The sequence below is a fragment of the Apodemus sylvaticus genome, chromosome 7 (genome assembly GCF_947179515.1).
Source record: "Apodemus sylvaticus chromosome 7, mApoSyl1.1, whole genome shotgun sequence".
Classification (NCBI taxonomy): domain Eukaryota; kingdom Metazoa; phylum Chordata; class Mammalia; order Rodentia; family Muridae; genus Apodemus; species Apodemus sylvaticus.
This window is the reverse complement of record NC_067478.1, coordinates 78,180,246-78,198,056: the sequence shown is the minus strand read 5'-3', so window position 1 is coordinate 78,198,056 and position 17,811 is coordinate 78,180,246. Positions and strand designations below refer to the sequence as shown.

Below are 17,811 nucleotides of genomic sequence, written 5' to 3'. Positions count from 1 at the left end.
GCCTTCTCTCCAGCCCCATGCTGAAATCTCAATGACTACTGAAAACCTGCAGTAGTAGCCTAACCTCCTTAATGGATGCAAATCCCCTAAGCCCACTCCTTACTCCTCCTCTTATAGTTCTTTTCTTTGCTCCCTTTTGCTCCCACTTCCTGTTTTCTTCTCTCCAACCATGCTGGACTCGGTTAATCCTTGCACATACAGGAACTCTGGCCTCAGGGGCACGCTGCATTTGTTCTTCTCTCTCCTGATAATCCTTTTTACTCCATACATATAGGACTGTGTTTTCAAATATGACCACTACTCTTTACTCCCCGTCTCTCTATCCTTTCATGAAAAGAAGTAGGGAAAGGTGAGCAAAACAGAAGAGAAACAGTAGCCAATCAGAAGTGACCAGAGCTGATAGAGATGCTGAAGATTAGCAGACATGAACATGAAATTACTGTAACTGTATCCTAGATGTTCAATAGCTAAATAAAGACATGGCACATAAACAAAGCAAGACACAATATACTCCTATAAATCAAGGGTTTCAGTCAAGTTGTAATTTACTCAGTGTCTGAGGTGAAAAATACATTTAACTAGGAAAACAGATTAGACATTGCAGAATAAAAGACTAGTGAACTTGAAGACATAGAAAGAGTAACTACCTAAAATAAAACATAGGGAAGAAAAAGAAAAAAAGAATCTATTGAGCCGTGGAACAATTTCAAATAGCCTAAAATACACTGGCATAGACTCTGAAAGAGAGGAGAAAGAGATGGGACAGAAAACCAGTTAAGAAAACAGTGGCTTAAGGATTCCTAAATTCAGTGAAAACACTGTATTTACAAGTCTAAGCAGCTTGCGAACATTAAGCCAAAGTATCCTAAATAAAACCACAATAGCACATTATCAAATTATTAAAATCAATGAAAACTGCCTCCGGTTCAATCCCTTTATACCAGAAAAAAAAAAGACTATTTTAGATATACAAAGACTGAAGGACTTCTTCACCTTCACTATAAGAAATACTAAGAAACTCCTTCAAGAAAAAGGAACAGGATCTTGCATGACACTGTATCCACACAAAGAAATAAAGGTGAAAATATTTAGGTATCAAAAAATGTGGAAATGATAACTTCTGATAAATAGGATTTTGAAATCCTGCTAAAGAGGATATACTGCTAAAGAGGATATACTGCTAAAACAAAAACAATGCTATACTATGTTTTATAAAATGGGCTGAAGTACAATATGAGAAAACCATGGTGGTCAGGCAAGGCAAAACAGAAGTATATTATTTTAATGTTCTTATACAATGTCAGAGGCAATTACTTCATGGGAGACTGCAGAGGGTAAAGACTTGTATATGAACATCTATAGCAACATATATATCATATCCCCAAACTGAAAACACCCAAATGCCTGAAAGCAACCCACTTAAACTAAGGTTTTACAGCTACAATGTAGCTTAAGAAGCCATGAGATTACACACAGATCACCAATGAATCCCCCCCAAAACTAAGCCAAAGCAGGACTCAATAAACAGAATGTAAGAAGTAAAAAGAAATAAAATTTCTCTTGTAAGGTGGCAAGTTTCTTCCTGTCTTTTGCTATCTAGTCTCTAACACAAGTAAGAAAATTAAGAAGTACTTTTAATACCATATTATATAAGAGAAAAAGTTATATTCCATATTTTAACTTAACTAGTATTTTATTAATCTAAAACTTGAAATATTATCAATTCTTAAATAATCAGAAAAATTAATTTGAAGTACCCCATTTATGCAAGCTAGCGACTTTCTCAAGTTCAAAAAAAGTAAAGAAAAAACTTACCAAAAATTTCTCCGTTTTTGGCATACTCTGTCACAAGGTACAACATACTTTTGGTCTCCATTACCTATTGACAAATGAGCCTACATTAGTCAGACAGGAAGGATTACTTTTCCACATTCTGCAGTTAAAATTGTAAGTAGAGAGCAAGTTGTGAACGACTGAGAAGTCAGAGACGTTTACACACTTTGGCAAATACTCACGCCATCCTTGTTGTGATTATTAGACCCTTGTTCTAAGTGTGAGTCCACGGAGCAGCAGCAGCAGCTGCTAGGACCTGCTAGAAATGTACAACCTCAGGCCTGACTCCAGGACTACGGCATTAAAGCCGACATGTTAACAAGGTGATCTGTATGCACATTCAAGTGTAAGGAGGCGAATAAGAAGCTTTGCAGATTTTTTTCCATTGTGTCTTCACTGAAGCCTGTGTGCTGTTTGTTATCAAGGCTGTAGTCTAGCTGAGCCAGCACAGTGTGGTATTTAGGTTCTTCCCTACAGTACTTTATTTAATAGTTACAGTTACTGTAATCTTATTCTTTAATGATTTATATATTTTATGTGTACTGGTGTCCGGCTTGCATGTGTGTCTGTGTAAGGGTTAGGGTAAGGTAACTGGAGTTACCGACAGCTGTGAACTGCCAAGCAGGTGCTGGGAACTGAACCTGGTTCTGTGGAAGAGCAGCCAATGCTCTCACCTGCTGAGTCATCTCTCCAGCTCCCTGAAATTATAAATCATTGTTTGTAAGCTGTTTATTCTACTGTGTTTTCATGTAAATTAGCTTCTCTAAGGTTCAAAAAGAAAGTCTATCAATGTTAGCAATTTGATTTTAAGAACTATAGGAATAGACACCTACTAAGATTCAATATAAGCAATTTTTAGATTGTTTCTCTGTAGAACTTGTATGTGTGGTGAGGGTCTGTGTATACAAGTGTGTATTATGCATGTATGTGTGCACGTGAGCAAGCATGTGAAAGGGAGAGGTCAGGTTCAGGTGTTCCTCAGAAGCTACCCACCCTGTCTTTTGAGACAGGGATTTTCCTTGTACTGAAGCCCACTAATTATACAAGGCTGACTGGTGCTTCCAGCCCCTGTTGGCTGTGAGTGTACATCACTATTCTTGTCTTTTTACATAGGTTTTGGGGATCACACTCAAGTTCTCAGCTTTGTACAGGTTCTAGGGACCAAACTGAGGTCATCCAGCTTGCACACCAGATACTTTATCAAAGGAGCTATGTCCCTAGCCCTGCAGCACTATTTTAATAGTTGTTTGCTGAAAGGCTGCAAGCTAATTTTGCACTAAAATACACATTTAGGACTTTGCTTCACCAAGGAAAAAAAATAAGAATTGTTGACAATTTGGAACTAAAATTTCAAATAGTAACTCAACTTTACATATAGCTGACCATGTCATGTGAACCATAGTGAATCAGCTTAGGACATGGTTTGCCAACACTTTACATATAGCTGACCATATCATGTGAACCATAGTGAATCAGCTTAGCACATGGTTTGCCAACACTTTACATATAGCTGACCATATCATGTGAACCATAGTGAATCAGCTTAGGACATGGTTTGCCAACACTTCTGAAGTGATTATGGAACTATCTTCTTTAGGAATGTAAAACAAATGTTTACAGGGGAAAGTCGGATACATTTTGACATAGATTTCTAGAGCTTTAGAATTTTAGGAGCTGTTTTGAGTGGTACAAGGTACACATTCTTACATGCTTTGAAGGTTTATCATAAGTTAATGGTTTCCAATTTTTTAAGTTAAAATTAAATGGAGAGGAGCCTGAGGAAAAGAAGGTCCAGTGACAGGCCCAAAGTGGTATCCAGCTCAAGGAGAGGTCCCAAGGCCTGACACTATCACAGAGACTATGGTGCCCTCACAGAAAGGGATCTAGCATGACCAAACTCTAGAAGACCCAACAAGCAGCTGAAAGAGTCAGAGGCAGATATTTGCACCCAATCAATGGACAGAAGCAGCTGACCCCTGTGGTTGAATTAGGGAAAAGTGGAAAGAAGCCAAGGAGGAGGGCGACCCTGAAGGGGACCAACAAGTCTCAATTAACCTGGACCCCTGAGATTTCTCAAATACTGGACCACCACCCAGGCAGCACACACCAGCTGATATGAGGCCCCCAAACACTTTCACAGCAGAGGACTGCTGGGTCTGTGGTCATTCAAAGATGATGTACCTAACCTTCAAGAGACTGGAGGCCCCAGGGAGTTTAGAGGTCAGGTGGGGTTGGGGGCGGGAAGATCCTCGTGGAGACAGTGGGGTAGGAAGGAAGTACGGGATGTGGAACAGTTGGGGAGTGGGGGATAAAATCTGGAGTGTAAAAAAAAAATATTGTTTACAATTGTATATACATACACATATGTATAAATATACATACAAGTATATGGATATGTGTATGTATACATTAAAAAAAGGGGAGAGAGAGAGAGAGAGAGAGAGAGAGAGAGAGAGAGAGAGAGAGAGAGAGAAGCTTTGTATGTGTGTCCTCTATAAAATGCATTCAAGGACATAATAAACAAAACTAGAAATTTTAACATTTTCTTACAATCCCAATACATTTGGGTAGCCCACTGAGTGCAGTGGTGTGACAGCCAAAACTGGCCTTCTGAGAAAAGGGCTCTGAGTTTAATGCCATTCTTATGATATTAAACACTTGTTGAGATTGAGTTACTGTGATGTTTATCAGCTCACAAAACTTCTGAAAACAAAAAAACAAAACAAAAAAACTTCTGAAAACAGATTAAGTCCAGCATGCCATGAGTGCACCTATCACAGGGCATCAAAGCCACAGGTTAGCATATGGGACAGTCTAGTTTAAAAGTTTAAAAGTCATTTTCAAGTGCAAGATATGGTACATTGATCAATAGAAACTTTAAAAGATATTTTATTGATCATTAAACATGAAATACTGCTATAAAATCTGAACAAACATTCCTTTAAAAACACATAGCTTAAACTTAAGACACAGCTTACTTTACAAAATTTCTTTTTTCTTTTTTTTAAAAGAATTATTTATTTTATGTATATGAGCACACTGTAGCTGTCTTCAGACACACCAGAAGAGGGCATCTGATCCCATTATAGATGGTTATGAGCCACCATGTGGTTACTGGGGATTGAATTCAGGAACTCTGGAAGAGCAGTCAGTGCTCTTAACCACTGAGCCATCTCTCCAGCTCACAAAATTTCTTAATAAAACTGATTTTTAAAAAAATGGCTTACTTTTATGCCATCATAAAATATGAAAGAAAAGTCATTAATAAATCTAGGTATTACAAAGTTTGCCTCTATGTAATATAGTAGCCTTTTTATTTCATAAAACATAAACATAAGCTTTTCAAATAAACAATGTGTATGATATCCTTAGTTACGGCCCAACTACCTGTGCAAGCCCAGCAAGTTCAGGAACAACTGCTCATTTTTAAAATAGCTAGCTGGTACTCTAAAAGACAACTTTTATATTATATTTTCAAGTTATAATATCAAGTAGCTTCCTAGTTCCATTTTTACAAACATATATATATAGAAAGGGATAGACTTAGCTTCAGAATGTTATTTTTAAAAATACACTAAAAACCTAGCATACAAGTAGAAACCACTGTGAAAACAGACATTTCAATGTGGAGAGCCTAAGGAGAGGTAAGGGTAGGCCATACCTGATACAGTTTAATGATGTGAGGATGGTCGAGCATTTTCATTATTTGTACTTCTCGGTAGATTTTCTCAAGGTTTACTGCATCCAGCTGTGATTTGTCTATTATTTTTATAGCCACCTGTAGCCCAGAAGACACATACCTACAATTAATATATAGCACTTAACAGTCTCCAGGTAAGACTTAGCAAATGGTATCTGAGCTAGTGCGATTCAATGTCCATTTGTTTGTTCACGCAACACACACATCTTAGGCTTTTACTAACTGCAAGGCACAATAAATTCTGTCTGGCAGAGTCCTTAGTGTGCTGTAGAAAGCAACTCTTCAAAGTTACTTTAAGCTGAAAAGGTCCTAGCACTTTCAACCAACATCTCACTGTAAATTCCTACAGAATGAGTATCCACCAAGTGGGAAGCAGCTGATGGTAGTTTCTAGATTGCTGAAAAGCTTTTCTAGAAAAGTGACAGGATTCAAATAATATACAGAGAGACTTTTTCCACTTTCTAAAAGCCTTTAAAAATTTTATTAGCATTTTTCATATAATATATTTTGATCATATACTTTCTCTTCCTGCAATTCCTCCCAGATTCTCCCCACAGATACACTTAAAAAAATCTGAAATGTAAAATATTAAAACTAATCTATGAGAAATAATACAAATGGGATAAAATTAAAATGCAAAACTCCAAGTGTATAAAACTGTATTATCTTGAACTTTCTAAGAGTTTAACTTCAGAAGAGTCAGGACCTGACTCTGTCATAATTCAATATGCATCCAGAGAAAGGGAATGTGAAGGTGAATGACAAAGTACTCAGAAACAATAATTACATGGTTTTCTTTTTTTCTTTTCATATAACTTTAAAGAACTAGTTTTTAGAAATGCATAGATTCTTTCTGGTTGCTTTATGTTTTACCATGTTTTTTTTTTTTTAAGCAGCTTTATGAAAAGCTACTTTGAAGATGTTTCATTATCCTAATAATCAAAATATTCTAGAAAACTGATGTCAAACTGCTAGCAAAATAAATTGCCAGTGATTGTACTGTGCTTGCTTGCTATGAGAAACAGCAAGTACTGCTGTCTCTAGCCTTATGAGGGGACTTCCTCCAGTCCACATATTTAAAGAGACCCCATTTTTACTAATCAGCATGACAAAATCCAGGATCTGTAACTTTCATAAAAACTGTCAGATAAAAGGGCAAGGCTGTGTTGGAATAGAACTTTCTATAGGAAAGTAACATGGAGTTTCACAGACATCATGTTTCAAGGAAATGTCTTTTCCTACAGTTTCTGAGGAAGGTCTAGACATCAACACTTTTCTCAACAACAAGCTGCTGCTATTATGATGAGTCAAATCCATGTAATAGAATTTGAGAGAAAGGAATCACATTAAAATTAGTATAATTATTCTAATTAAGAAATTTTGTCCTCAGCCATTAGAAACAATGAATTCATGAAATTCTTAGGCAAATGGATGGAGCTAGAGAACATCATACTAAGTGAGGTAACCCAGACTCAAAAGATGAATCATGGTATGCACTCACTAATAAGTGAATATTAACCTAGAAAATTGGAATACCCAAAACATAATCCACACATCAGATGAGGTACAAGAAGAAAGGAGGAGTGGCCCCTTGTTCTGGAAAGACTCAGTGAAACAGTATTCGGCAAAACCAGAACAGGGAAGTGGGAAGGGGTGGGTGGGAGGACAGGGGGAGAGAAGGGAGCTTATGGGACTTTCGGGGAGTGGAGGGCTAGAAAAGGGGAAATCATTTGAAATGTAAATAAAAAATATGTCAAATAAAAAAAAAAGAAAAGAAAGCCCTGAACTACCAAAAAAAAAAAAGAAAGAAAGAAATTTTGTCCATATCTTTTCTCATGATTTAATTTAAAAAATGTGTATATGTGTGTGTCTGTGTGAGTTTATGTGCACCATGTGGGTGCAGGTGCCTGCAGAGGCCAGAAGCCACGGGATCTCCTGGAAGCAGAGCTGCACACCATTGCTCCTTATTTATGACACCCCAAGGGGATTGCGCTTCTCTACAGAAAGGGGCATGTCCCAATGTTCCTTGTAGTAGAGCAGTCTAACTGCTTTTAATGACAAGCAGAACGGGGCTGGAGAGATGGTTCAGCGGTTAAGGGCACTGACTGCTCTTCTGGAGGTCCTGAGTTCAAATCCCAGCAACCACATGGTGGCTCACAACCATCTGTAATGAGATCGGATTCCCTCTTCTGGGGTGTCTGAAGACAGCTACAGTGTACTTACTTACATATAATAAATAAATAAGTCTTTAAAAAAATGACAAGCAGAACAGTAATTTATGTCTTGCTCATATAGCAAGCTTAGATGGGTGGAATTATTAACAAACATATACAGTTCAAAATGACTTTCCCATGTCTAAGGTGTGGCTTCTAAGGTTGCTCTGAAAAGAGAAAAGATCTCTAAAGGGCCCTCCCAGGAGATCGATGGACAGGCCTCTCATTCATCCCATTAGTTAGAACTCAGTCACATAATTGTACCTAAATGGATAAGAGGCACGAAACAGTCCAGTTAATGCCCAGACACAGGAAGAATGAAGTTTTTGATCATCAAGGAATCTCTGCTGAGCTTGATGGACTATCTGCCAAGAACTTCTCAGAAATACAGCAATAATGACAGTAACTTTTGCCAACTGCATAACATGTCTTAATTTTACAAGATACTTAAATGCATTTTATTTCATTTATCATTCAATTTTGTCAAATAAATGTAAGAAGGATAACTAGAAGCTGATAAAACTGAGATTCAAAAGGCATTACAAATTAGCACGTATTAGCATGCATGAGGCCCTCTGCCCAAATCCCAAGACCCTTCTTGGCTCCACCTCCTAAAAAAAATCAACAAAGATTCTAAAGCGCTAGCAAATTAAGGTGGCTGAGGGGACAGATGGACTGATACGACCTCAGGTCTTCCATTCTAAAATCAATTTCCTCGCTATTTAAAAAACTTCACTCACCATACATCTATTGTATGCCAAATATTATGCCTAGGATACAGAAACAAATCAGATGGGATTCCTATTTTAAAAGAACTTATCATGTCTGTAAGAGTGAGGTGATTAAAACTGGTTTTTAAGAAAGCACTGGAATTTCTCAAAAGCATACTGAAAGTCTCCAAATTACAAAACATTGTTTGATTTAAAGGTAAGTATAAACTTAGCTTTCTGCATACCTTCTCCTACTTGATAATAGTTCTAAACCTAGGACAAAAATCTGCATAATCAAGAGAAGGTCAAGAAGGCCAAAACTGATTCTGTTAATTGAAGGACCTCTTTTATGTTAACTGAAGCATTCAGCTGTTTGACTCTTGATTATATACATGCTCTCTTAAAAATAATATTCCTTCCACTAAGGAAGAAAAGGCTTCCTCTCTATGTAGGACATACAGGATAAATCAGAAAGACTGCTATCACTCAAAATCCTATATAAAGGATCTGACCATTCAACCATAGACACATTCAGAAAAATACAAATTTAAAACAAAAGAATGCCATTTTTATTTTTATATTAGCAAAGACTAAAAAGTAGATATCCACATGAACCAAGTTTTGATGAGACAGCCATTTTGAAAAAATTTTTGTATGAATATAATAAATAAAGTATAATTCTTATAGAAAGCAATTTAAGTTTTTATAAAGGACCTTAAAATCATATATTCTATTATGTTTGAGAACTCTGATGCTGAAAAAGAACCTGATGGGAACAATCTGAATTAGTGACAAGGATTTCTGTGTAAATAAATTAAATGTATCACTTAAATACAAAAATATAAACAGTTGAAAATAATTGTATGACCTGAGGATTTTTAAGACTATAAGAGAAGTAATCCAAAGTATCTTCCTACTTTAAAACATTTCAACAATTCAACACAAAGACAAGGCAATTAAAAGAGGTAAAGTCACAAAAAGCAATTTATAAGAAAAATGCAAATAGCTATCATATAATACTATAGTCAAAGTACAAAAAAATACAAATTAAATAGCAAGGAAAATAAAAGAAATGTTGTTTATTGGGGGTGGGGAGAACCCTATAGAACAGTATTCCTCAAAGTGTTTTTCCCAATAGTAATTATGGTATTGTTTGCGCAGAGGATGCTGTGGCCTTGAGAGAGGTAATAGATGAACTTTTCACCCAAGAATTCCACTGCAGTGAAACTGCTCTGAGGAAACAATCAGGTATGCAAATGTATGCAAAAGAATATCCTCAGGAACACTCAGAACACTGTAATAGAAAAAGATGAACTTTATGCTCAGTAAAGAAAATTAGTTAAGTAAAATATGGCAATGACATTCCTCCTAATGATGTTCTCAACCTGTGGGTCGTGACCGCTTGGAGACTGAATGATCCTTTCTCAGGGTCATCTATCAGATGTCCTGCACATCACATATGTACATTATGATGCATAACAGTAGTAAAACTACAGTTATAAAGTAGAAACAAAAATAATTTTATGATTGGGGATCACCACAACTTGAGGAACTGTATTAAAAGGTTGCAGCATTAGGAAAGTTGAAAATCACTGCCTTTACAGAGTGGTTTTGCGTGTGTGTGTGTGTGTGTGTGTGTGTGTGTGTGTTTCAAGTTTTGTTTTATTATGAATAAAACTTCTATGTACAAATGACACATTCCATTTATGGACATATGCATTAATTTCTTTTGGGTAAATGCATAGGATAAAGGCTGACTCTTGTTGAATGTGGAATGTATTTAAAGCTTTTAAAAATCTCACAAACTATTTCCCAAAGTTTCCCTTATTTTCTATATATCAGCAATTGCTGAAGAAGCATTTGTTTTCCTACACCTCTGTCAACATTGGTATTGTCCATCCTTATCATTTTAGCAGACACTTTTAGACAGTGTATTTGTTTAATACTTGGAAATATTACTAACAAGTGAATTATAAGAACATAGACTATATATAGGGATATCAACTTTATTTCAAACATATAAAATATAAGTGAATTAGAAGGCTCTGTGCCATCATCTCCTGAATTTTCAGAGTGGAAGTATGAATGCTTAGTTTCCTCTGCAAGCTTTTCCACAATGGCTATAATGAGTAGGCCTAACTTCTGTAACTGAGTGAAACTGTGTGGATATTTTGTAGTTTTAAGAAGAACTGAAAACATAAAAGGATTGTTTTAATCTATCTAAGATGTATCTCTTAATCTGTCTAAAGAACTTCAAACTTTTTAAAGCAAAGAGTTTCTGATGAAATCCCCCTTTGTCTTCCATTCTTTTAACTATCATAACTAGATATAATAACTGGATATTTCTATCCTTTGAGGATAGAAAGCATTTAATATAAATTTTAAATGAAAAAACGTTTACAGAAATCAATTACTTAAAAAAATACAGTTGTAGGAGGGCAGGTAAAAGGTTTATTAAAAAGGAAAGAGAACTATCATAAGGAATTCTGAGTTCTGTAATCCATTTGATGCCGAGGAAGTGAAACTTTAATCAGCAGTGGACAATAAATCAAATGCCATCACGTGAATCCAAGGAGGCTAGTTTCATGATTTCCAAATAAATGTTTTCTTAATTGCCTGGTGCCAAGATAGAATTCCTTAGAGGACTTAAAATCAGAACACACTAAACTCTGTTAAAGGTAAAAATTTCTACAGAAGAGAGAAATTTACACAACTCTAGGCCAGCTTAGTGGGTAAAAAGCACTTGTTGTATAGGCCTGATGACTTGAGTTCAAATCCCAGGACTGAAGGCTGAAGGAAAGAACTAAATCTACAAAATTGTCCTTTTGTTTCCTCATATATGCCACAGTACCATTGCATGCACATGCCCTTCCCCAAATATCACACACACACACACACACACACACACACACGAACATTTACACAACTCTTACTGTGAATATTTGTTTTCCCTTCCCTGATAAAAGAAGTAATTTTAAAAATATTTAGCAAAACAATTTACCAATTACTTACCTAAAGACCAAGAAACCAGCGAACAGTCTAATAAAGCATATACACAGTATGACAAATCAAAGTCCTTTTCCAAAACACAAAAGATCATATCCAAGCCTATTTACACATTAGTGGTTAAGACATTTGGTGACAGGTCCTTTCACTGCACATAGTACAGCTATGTCTAAAATCCATAGTATTTTTGCAGCACAAGACTAATACCAAAGCTACTTAAAAGAGTTGTAGAATATCAAAGCAAAATATAAAGCAACTGTATTTAAAAGTCCTCTTAAACACCATGCTCATGGTTTAACATACCCTTCTTTTTGTTTCTACTCTTACTATAAAAACATAATTCTGAACTTTGTTCTTGGGAAGTGTTAAGAAATTCTACACTTTAAGGTGGTAGACTGAGAATCATGCTTGAACATCCATTTCCCAAAACACACACAGAAAACTTTTTGGTGCACAAAGGCAATTTTCAGACAGCCTTTGACAGTCGTTTTGAATCCAGGTTCTCTTAAGGGTAAAGCAAGTGAGTAAATAGCTTAATTTCTACAGGCTACTGTAATAAGGTAACTTTTAGAACTTCTCCCAAGTTTCTGGACACTTGTCTTCATATGACTGCTGGGGTAAGCAACACAACAAACACGGTACAGAGGAAAAGCCCGTTATGTGCATAGACAGGGAGCTGGAAACACTGATCGCTTCTCTGGGTGCATTACTCATACTGCAAATAATGATTTTCATTTTTCCATATTTTAAAAGTTTTCAATAGCAAACATGATTAAGTAATAAAAACTTTTGAATGTGAAAATTATACCTTCTCACTTTGTAATTTCTCTAATAATTAACAGGAATTCCTTCTCCCCTAAAACACTTAAAATGCAGTCTTACATACAAAATCGTGTTCCCTGTCAATTGTTAAAAACTGGAAATGATATAATAGTTATAAGATAAGCATAGCAATAAGAGAATCATAAGTAAAATGGATTATCTATAAGGTTGAATTCTAAACTACTAAAATACTGTAAAAAAGTTATATATGATAAAATGTAAAATGTGTGTACACAGACATATTCTATGTGTTGTCACCTATAGAAAACAAATGCATTAAGAATACTAAAAGGCAATGTGACATGTTAAGAACAGTGTATTCCCACAATGGAGGAACTATATAATTGTGTGCTGTGCTCTCCTTTATTTTTTACATTTGCTATACTAAATATTCTTTAATAGAAAACAGAGCACTTAGAAGTAAAAAGTAATTTCCCTAGACTTTTCCTTAGACAAAACAAAACAAAACAAAACAACCCACAAATAAACACACTCCTGAATTAACTATATAGTTAACTAGAAGGGAAAAGTTGCTTCCTAATATAGAATTAATAAATACTACTCAAGGACATTGATAGAACAGAAAACTCTGCAAACACTACTGCCCAAAATAGTTTAATAGCTTAAATGGTGTTATTCTTTTCCCAGTGTGCTAATTTTTACAAAATTAGCTCCTGTAATTCATAAGCCAGCTTACGAAGATTTTATGAAGAATTATATTAGGAAACTAGATTCTACCACCCCCTTTCCTTTTGTGTGCAAAATTTACACAGAGATCTAGCACATAAATACTGCTTCAGATGATGTAATTACATTTCTTGGTGTTAAGCCATCTGATAGATTAAACCAAAATTAATGTCTCTTTTGTATACTAATTTTTTCCTAGAAGCGAAACAGATTTCTCCCAAGTGTTACAAAAATATATCTTATTTTTTATGAGTGATACAGAACAGAAGATTAAGAGCCATTAAAAATAAAAGTATTCATCACAGAGATTTTTTTAATCGCATCCCCCCTCCCTCCTTTCCTCCCAGTTCCATTCTTTTTTTTTTAAATATTTTTATTTTCTATATTCTTTGTTTACATTCCAAATGATGAGTTTTTTTTTTTTTTTTTTTTTTTAGACAGGGTTTCTCTGTGTAGCCCTGGCTGTCCTGGAACTCACTCTATAGACCAGACTGGCCTCGAACTCAGAAATACGTCTGCCTCTGCCTCCCAAGTGCTGGGATTAAAGGTGTGTGCCAAAGATTTGTCTCAGGAGCTGTCAAGAAAGCCAGAGAGTAAAGAAACTTTGCTGCAGACCCTGATGACCTGAGTTTGATCCCCAGCACCCACATAGTTGAAGAAGAGAACCACCTCCTGCAAGTTGTCCTTTGACCAACACACACACACACACACACACACACACACACACTGACTGACATGTGTACACGCAAATAAATATAAAAAAGAATCTGTTTTTAAATTGCCCAGGATCAAACTTGAAGAAAAGAGATCTCCAAGTTCTAAAACACAAGCCTACAATGTTAAAACAAAGTACACAAAAGAACTTCCATACCACTAAATATAATCATATCTTGCTAACAGCTTTCTTAAGACTATCATTAACTGTTCTTCCTGTAATTATTATAGTATGTTAAGTAATGAGAATCTAAAATAATGCAAAAGAGTTGAAAATGTCACTATTTTATTTACAGTTTGCATGGCAGTTCTATTTATCAAAGATACAAATATTCAGTAAATAAAAAAGTTGTCCCTAAAGAAAAAAACTCTGAAAACATTAGAAACTGAGTCTGTGATTTTACTAAGCAAGTCTTCATCTACCTTATAAAACTTCAGAAAACTATTTTGCAAACTAAAACACCTACAAAGACTTTTAAGTATAACTACTAGACCATTTCTCCTTTCTATGCCTTAGTACCTACAATCACAAAATTACCACAAAATACTCAGCCTAACACACTGTAAAAACAGAAAAGCACAGGTGAGGAGGAATCTATAGGCTAAATGCTTAGCGTTCAACATAAAATATTCTTATACATATATACCACACACACACCCCTTTAGCAACTGCAAGAGCTTTCATGATCTGACAGGTGTCTTCAATCACAAATATAACAGATCTGACAGTCATATGCAGTGTTACTCCACAGTGCCCCCTAGCTTGCTTCCTAAGAAATATCCACTTACAAGGGACACCATCAGAATTGTCACCCTCAAGAGAAAGTGTAAACTGCCATCAGCTCCACTTAAGCAGCTCTCAGATACAACTTTAACTAAATTCTATCTGACAACAGATGACAACTAAATATTGCTAATAAGAAAAAATTGTGTGAATGGATTTGGTATCCAACCACACAACAATGTAACCAAAAAGTTCAGATTCAGTAATGTGCTGTTTTTGGCAATTATTGAAAAGGACTCATAAATACACCCATTTAAGATAATTCCTTTTAATTTAACGTCGGGGTAAAGGTATGACATTTGGCCATAACACTTTACAAGTACGAGACACTTTATTCATTACAAAATACGCTGGGATCAAAATAAGCTATGCAAAATTTTGGTAATGTCTATATACTTATCATTACAAGCAATCTAGATTCATAACACCGGTAAATTTGTGAAAGGAAAAATATTTGACCTTGGTACTGATGCCCTAAAGAAGAAAGATTAGGTGGTGTGTCAGGGACTTGTGAGGCAAAACAAAAAGTGAAGACATGTTAGGCATGTCCTTCTTTATGGAAATGGTCATGAAGTTAAACTTTTAAGTACAACTGCTAAGAAAACAGTATGGCTTTTAAATGCCCTTTACCTTACGTAAGCGTTAAGTCATCTTGGGGTGGGGAGTGGGGGGGTCTTACATTCAAAGGTTAGAACGTTCTTGAGAACGTATTGGGGAAAAAAACCCGAACAGCATGAAAACTGGGGAGAGAAACTGAAAACCGGTGAAACTCCAGTGGCAATCACAAGGCAGAACAGAGTACGTCAAAACCACTAGGCTGTAGTCTAAGAACTGGTTTTGTTTCTATCGTTTTTCCAAGGTATTTAATTTGCACGTCTTAAAATAGGGACCCTGAGGAGAGCAGCTTGAGGCAAAGGAAGAGGGTGGGCTAGGTAAGAACAGAGACTTGGGGAGAAATTATGTGCGGTGCATTAGAATGTACCACGCAGGGGGATGCTGGAGAGTCAATGTCAGGACTCAGTTGAGGGCTGAGTAGAGTCCATCTGATGTGGCTTAAGGAAAGCGTGCTCGCAGCCAACATGCACACCTGGTAAAGGGACAACCCTAGAGAATGGTGCAGAGCTGAGATGACCATTTTTAACCAGCTCTATTGTCTGGTGTATTTGCTATACCTCCTGCAAGTGATCAAGGCAACCAAAGCACCATATCAGAGACCCCGCCGGCACAGAGAAGATGGACAGCGGCCAGTCCGCACCGGTCCGGTCCGCGGTACCCTCTCGTCGCTGGGCAGAGAAGGACGCTTGGTCCGGGCCGCGCTCCGCGTCCGCCGAGCCCGGGAGCTGCTGGTCCCCTTCTCTAGCCGGCGACGTTGGTCCCCGCGCGGCCCCGGAGCACCGAGACTTCCCCTCCCACCCCACCCCCAGCCGAAAGCCGGGAAGACGCGGAACTTGTGCTCGGGAGCCGAGGCCACAGACCAGGTTCCCGAGTGGGAGACTCGGGACGGAAGCCTGTGTGGCTTCCCAGGGACACCACACACACACACACACACACACACTAGACCTGCACCCCGCGGTCCCCGTAGTGCCAGGCCCGCCGTCCCCCTCCCGGGGCGCAACCACACCACGCTCCCGCCGAACCCCGGGACCGCACCTCCGTCTTGGTGATCCGGTGCCGCCCCAGCTTCACCACGGCGAAGTTGCCCTTGCCCAGCGTGCCCTCGATGTCGTAGAACCCCACCCGGACCGGCCCGCGCTGCAAGTGCCTCGGGCCATCCGCCATGACCATGCTTGGCCCCCCGCTGCAGGACACGGCGACCGGAACGTGAACGAACGGGCCGAAGCGGCGCGGAGCGGGCAGGAGGGCGTCGGGCGGCGCGCCTGGCTTCTGGGCGACGGCCGCGGCTCTTGCTCCGGCGCTGCTTCCCTCCCGCCCCACAGGGCCCAGCCAGGCGCGCGCCGGCGCTGACGTGAGCCGACGTCAGGGGGCCGGGGCAGGGGGCGGGGGCGGGCCTCCACCGGTCACCATGGCTACCGCAGCAGCGCCGACGTCGGGGGCGGGAGGGAGGGGGGGTGCGCGGGTCGGACCGGCACTAGGCTTCCGGCCGCGCCGAGGCCTGAGAAGGTTGGGGAGGCCGTCGTGCCGGGGGCGGGGTCGCCGTCCGCTCCGCCCCGCTCGCTCTGCCTTTCAGCCGAAGCGCAAGAGCGAGCCCTGGTGGGCCATGAGGAGGATGCACTGGCCAGTCTCCTGTAGGGTCGCCTGGCGTTCTCCGCCCGGGCAGCCCTTCCCGCCAAAACCTCTCCCTCAGCAGACTGCAGCGCTAAATTTGGAGCCCGAGGAGTACCGTGGCTGAGCAACGCATTGCTCAGCCTCCTTTCTTTGTGTTCTTTTTAGCTCCCTTCTCAGTACTATATGTCTCTCCACTTATTGACGTCTGTGAGGATTCCTACTCACAGCTGTCGGTCACTTAAAAAAATCTGTCAGCAGTGAAGAGACCCTAGAGATGATTAAGTCCGGAATTTGGAATAGCTAACGGGCTTCGAAGCCTGGAACCTCTGAAATGTAGGCAGAGTCTTACTTTTAGTTGAGCATGTCTCTGGGGAGAGGTGACCCTGTTTTATCTTAAAACACTTTGGGAACTTGTAAACGGTTAAAAAGTATCTAATCTGATAAGTTTGCAGATGATGCAGCAGGCTGCCAGAATGAAAGGAGTTGCCAACGTCACACAGGTAACGCTAAAATTCTAATTATAAACCATCACACTGGTCTTCCATATGGACGTATATTCCAAAAACAACATTTTAATATCTTGAAATGTATTATGTGTGTCCAGACCTTGGTTCCTGGCTACCCATTGTCCATTAAAAGAGACTCAACTCGTTTGGGAGTAATGACTCAGTCAGGGCGAGTATAAGATGCTCTTGAAAGATCTTTTATGAGTAAACAAGGAGATTTCTTGTATACAACAGAAAGAATGTCAGAAGACAGCTGGAAGGGTTTCACCATTGCCAAATCTGAGCCAATCTAAGTATCGAAAACCAACAATTTTAGAAATACACTATAACACACATTACATTCTATTTTGTGTAGAAGTCAGAGGACAGGATGTGGGAGCTGGTTCACCCCTTCCACTGCGTTGGTCCTAGGGATAGTTGCTGTAGGTAACTTTATTGGGGGAGGGGTTGTTGTTGTTGTTGTTGTTTGGGAACAGCGTCTCACTATGTAGTTCTAGATAACCTGTAACTTGCCATATAGACCAGGGTGGCTCATACAGGCAGAGCAGAGATCTGCCTTCTGAATACTGAGATTAAAGGCAGGTGTCATCATTCCCAGCCTACATTAAAA

The 17,811-nt window shown here is 38.6% G+C and overlaps 1 protein-coding gene across 5 annotated transcripts in view; it reads right to left on the bottom strand.

Annotated features, from left to right (window-relative positions):
• Sik2 (salt inducible kinase 2) overlaps nt 1-16,429 on the bottom strand; it is a 113,614-nt gene extending 97,185 nt beyond the window's left edge. For all 5 annotated transcript variants that reach the window (XR_007978832.1, XM_052188356.1, XM_052188355.1 and 2 more), the window contains exons 1-3: nt 16,120-16,429; nt 5,495-5,611; nt 1,816-1,879 (exon numbers count right to left, since the gene is read on the bottom strand). Coding sequence is in view for 4 of the 5 variants with exons in the window: in XM_052188356.1 (XP_052044316.1) it covers nt 1,816-1,879; nt 5,495-5,611; nt 16,120-16,254 (316 nt within the window). In the remaining variant the exon portion in view is untranslated. The remainder of the gene's footprint in view (nt 1-1,815; nt 1,880-5,494; nt 5,612-16,119) is intronic.
• Nucleotides 16,430-17,811: the final 1,382 nt, after the last annotated feature.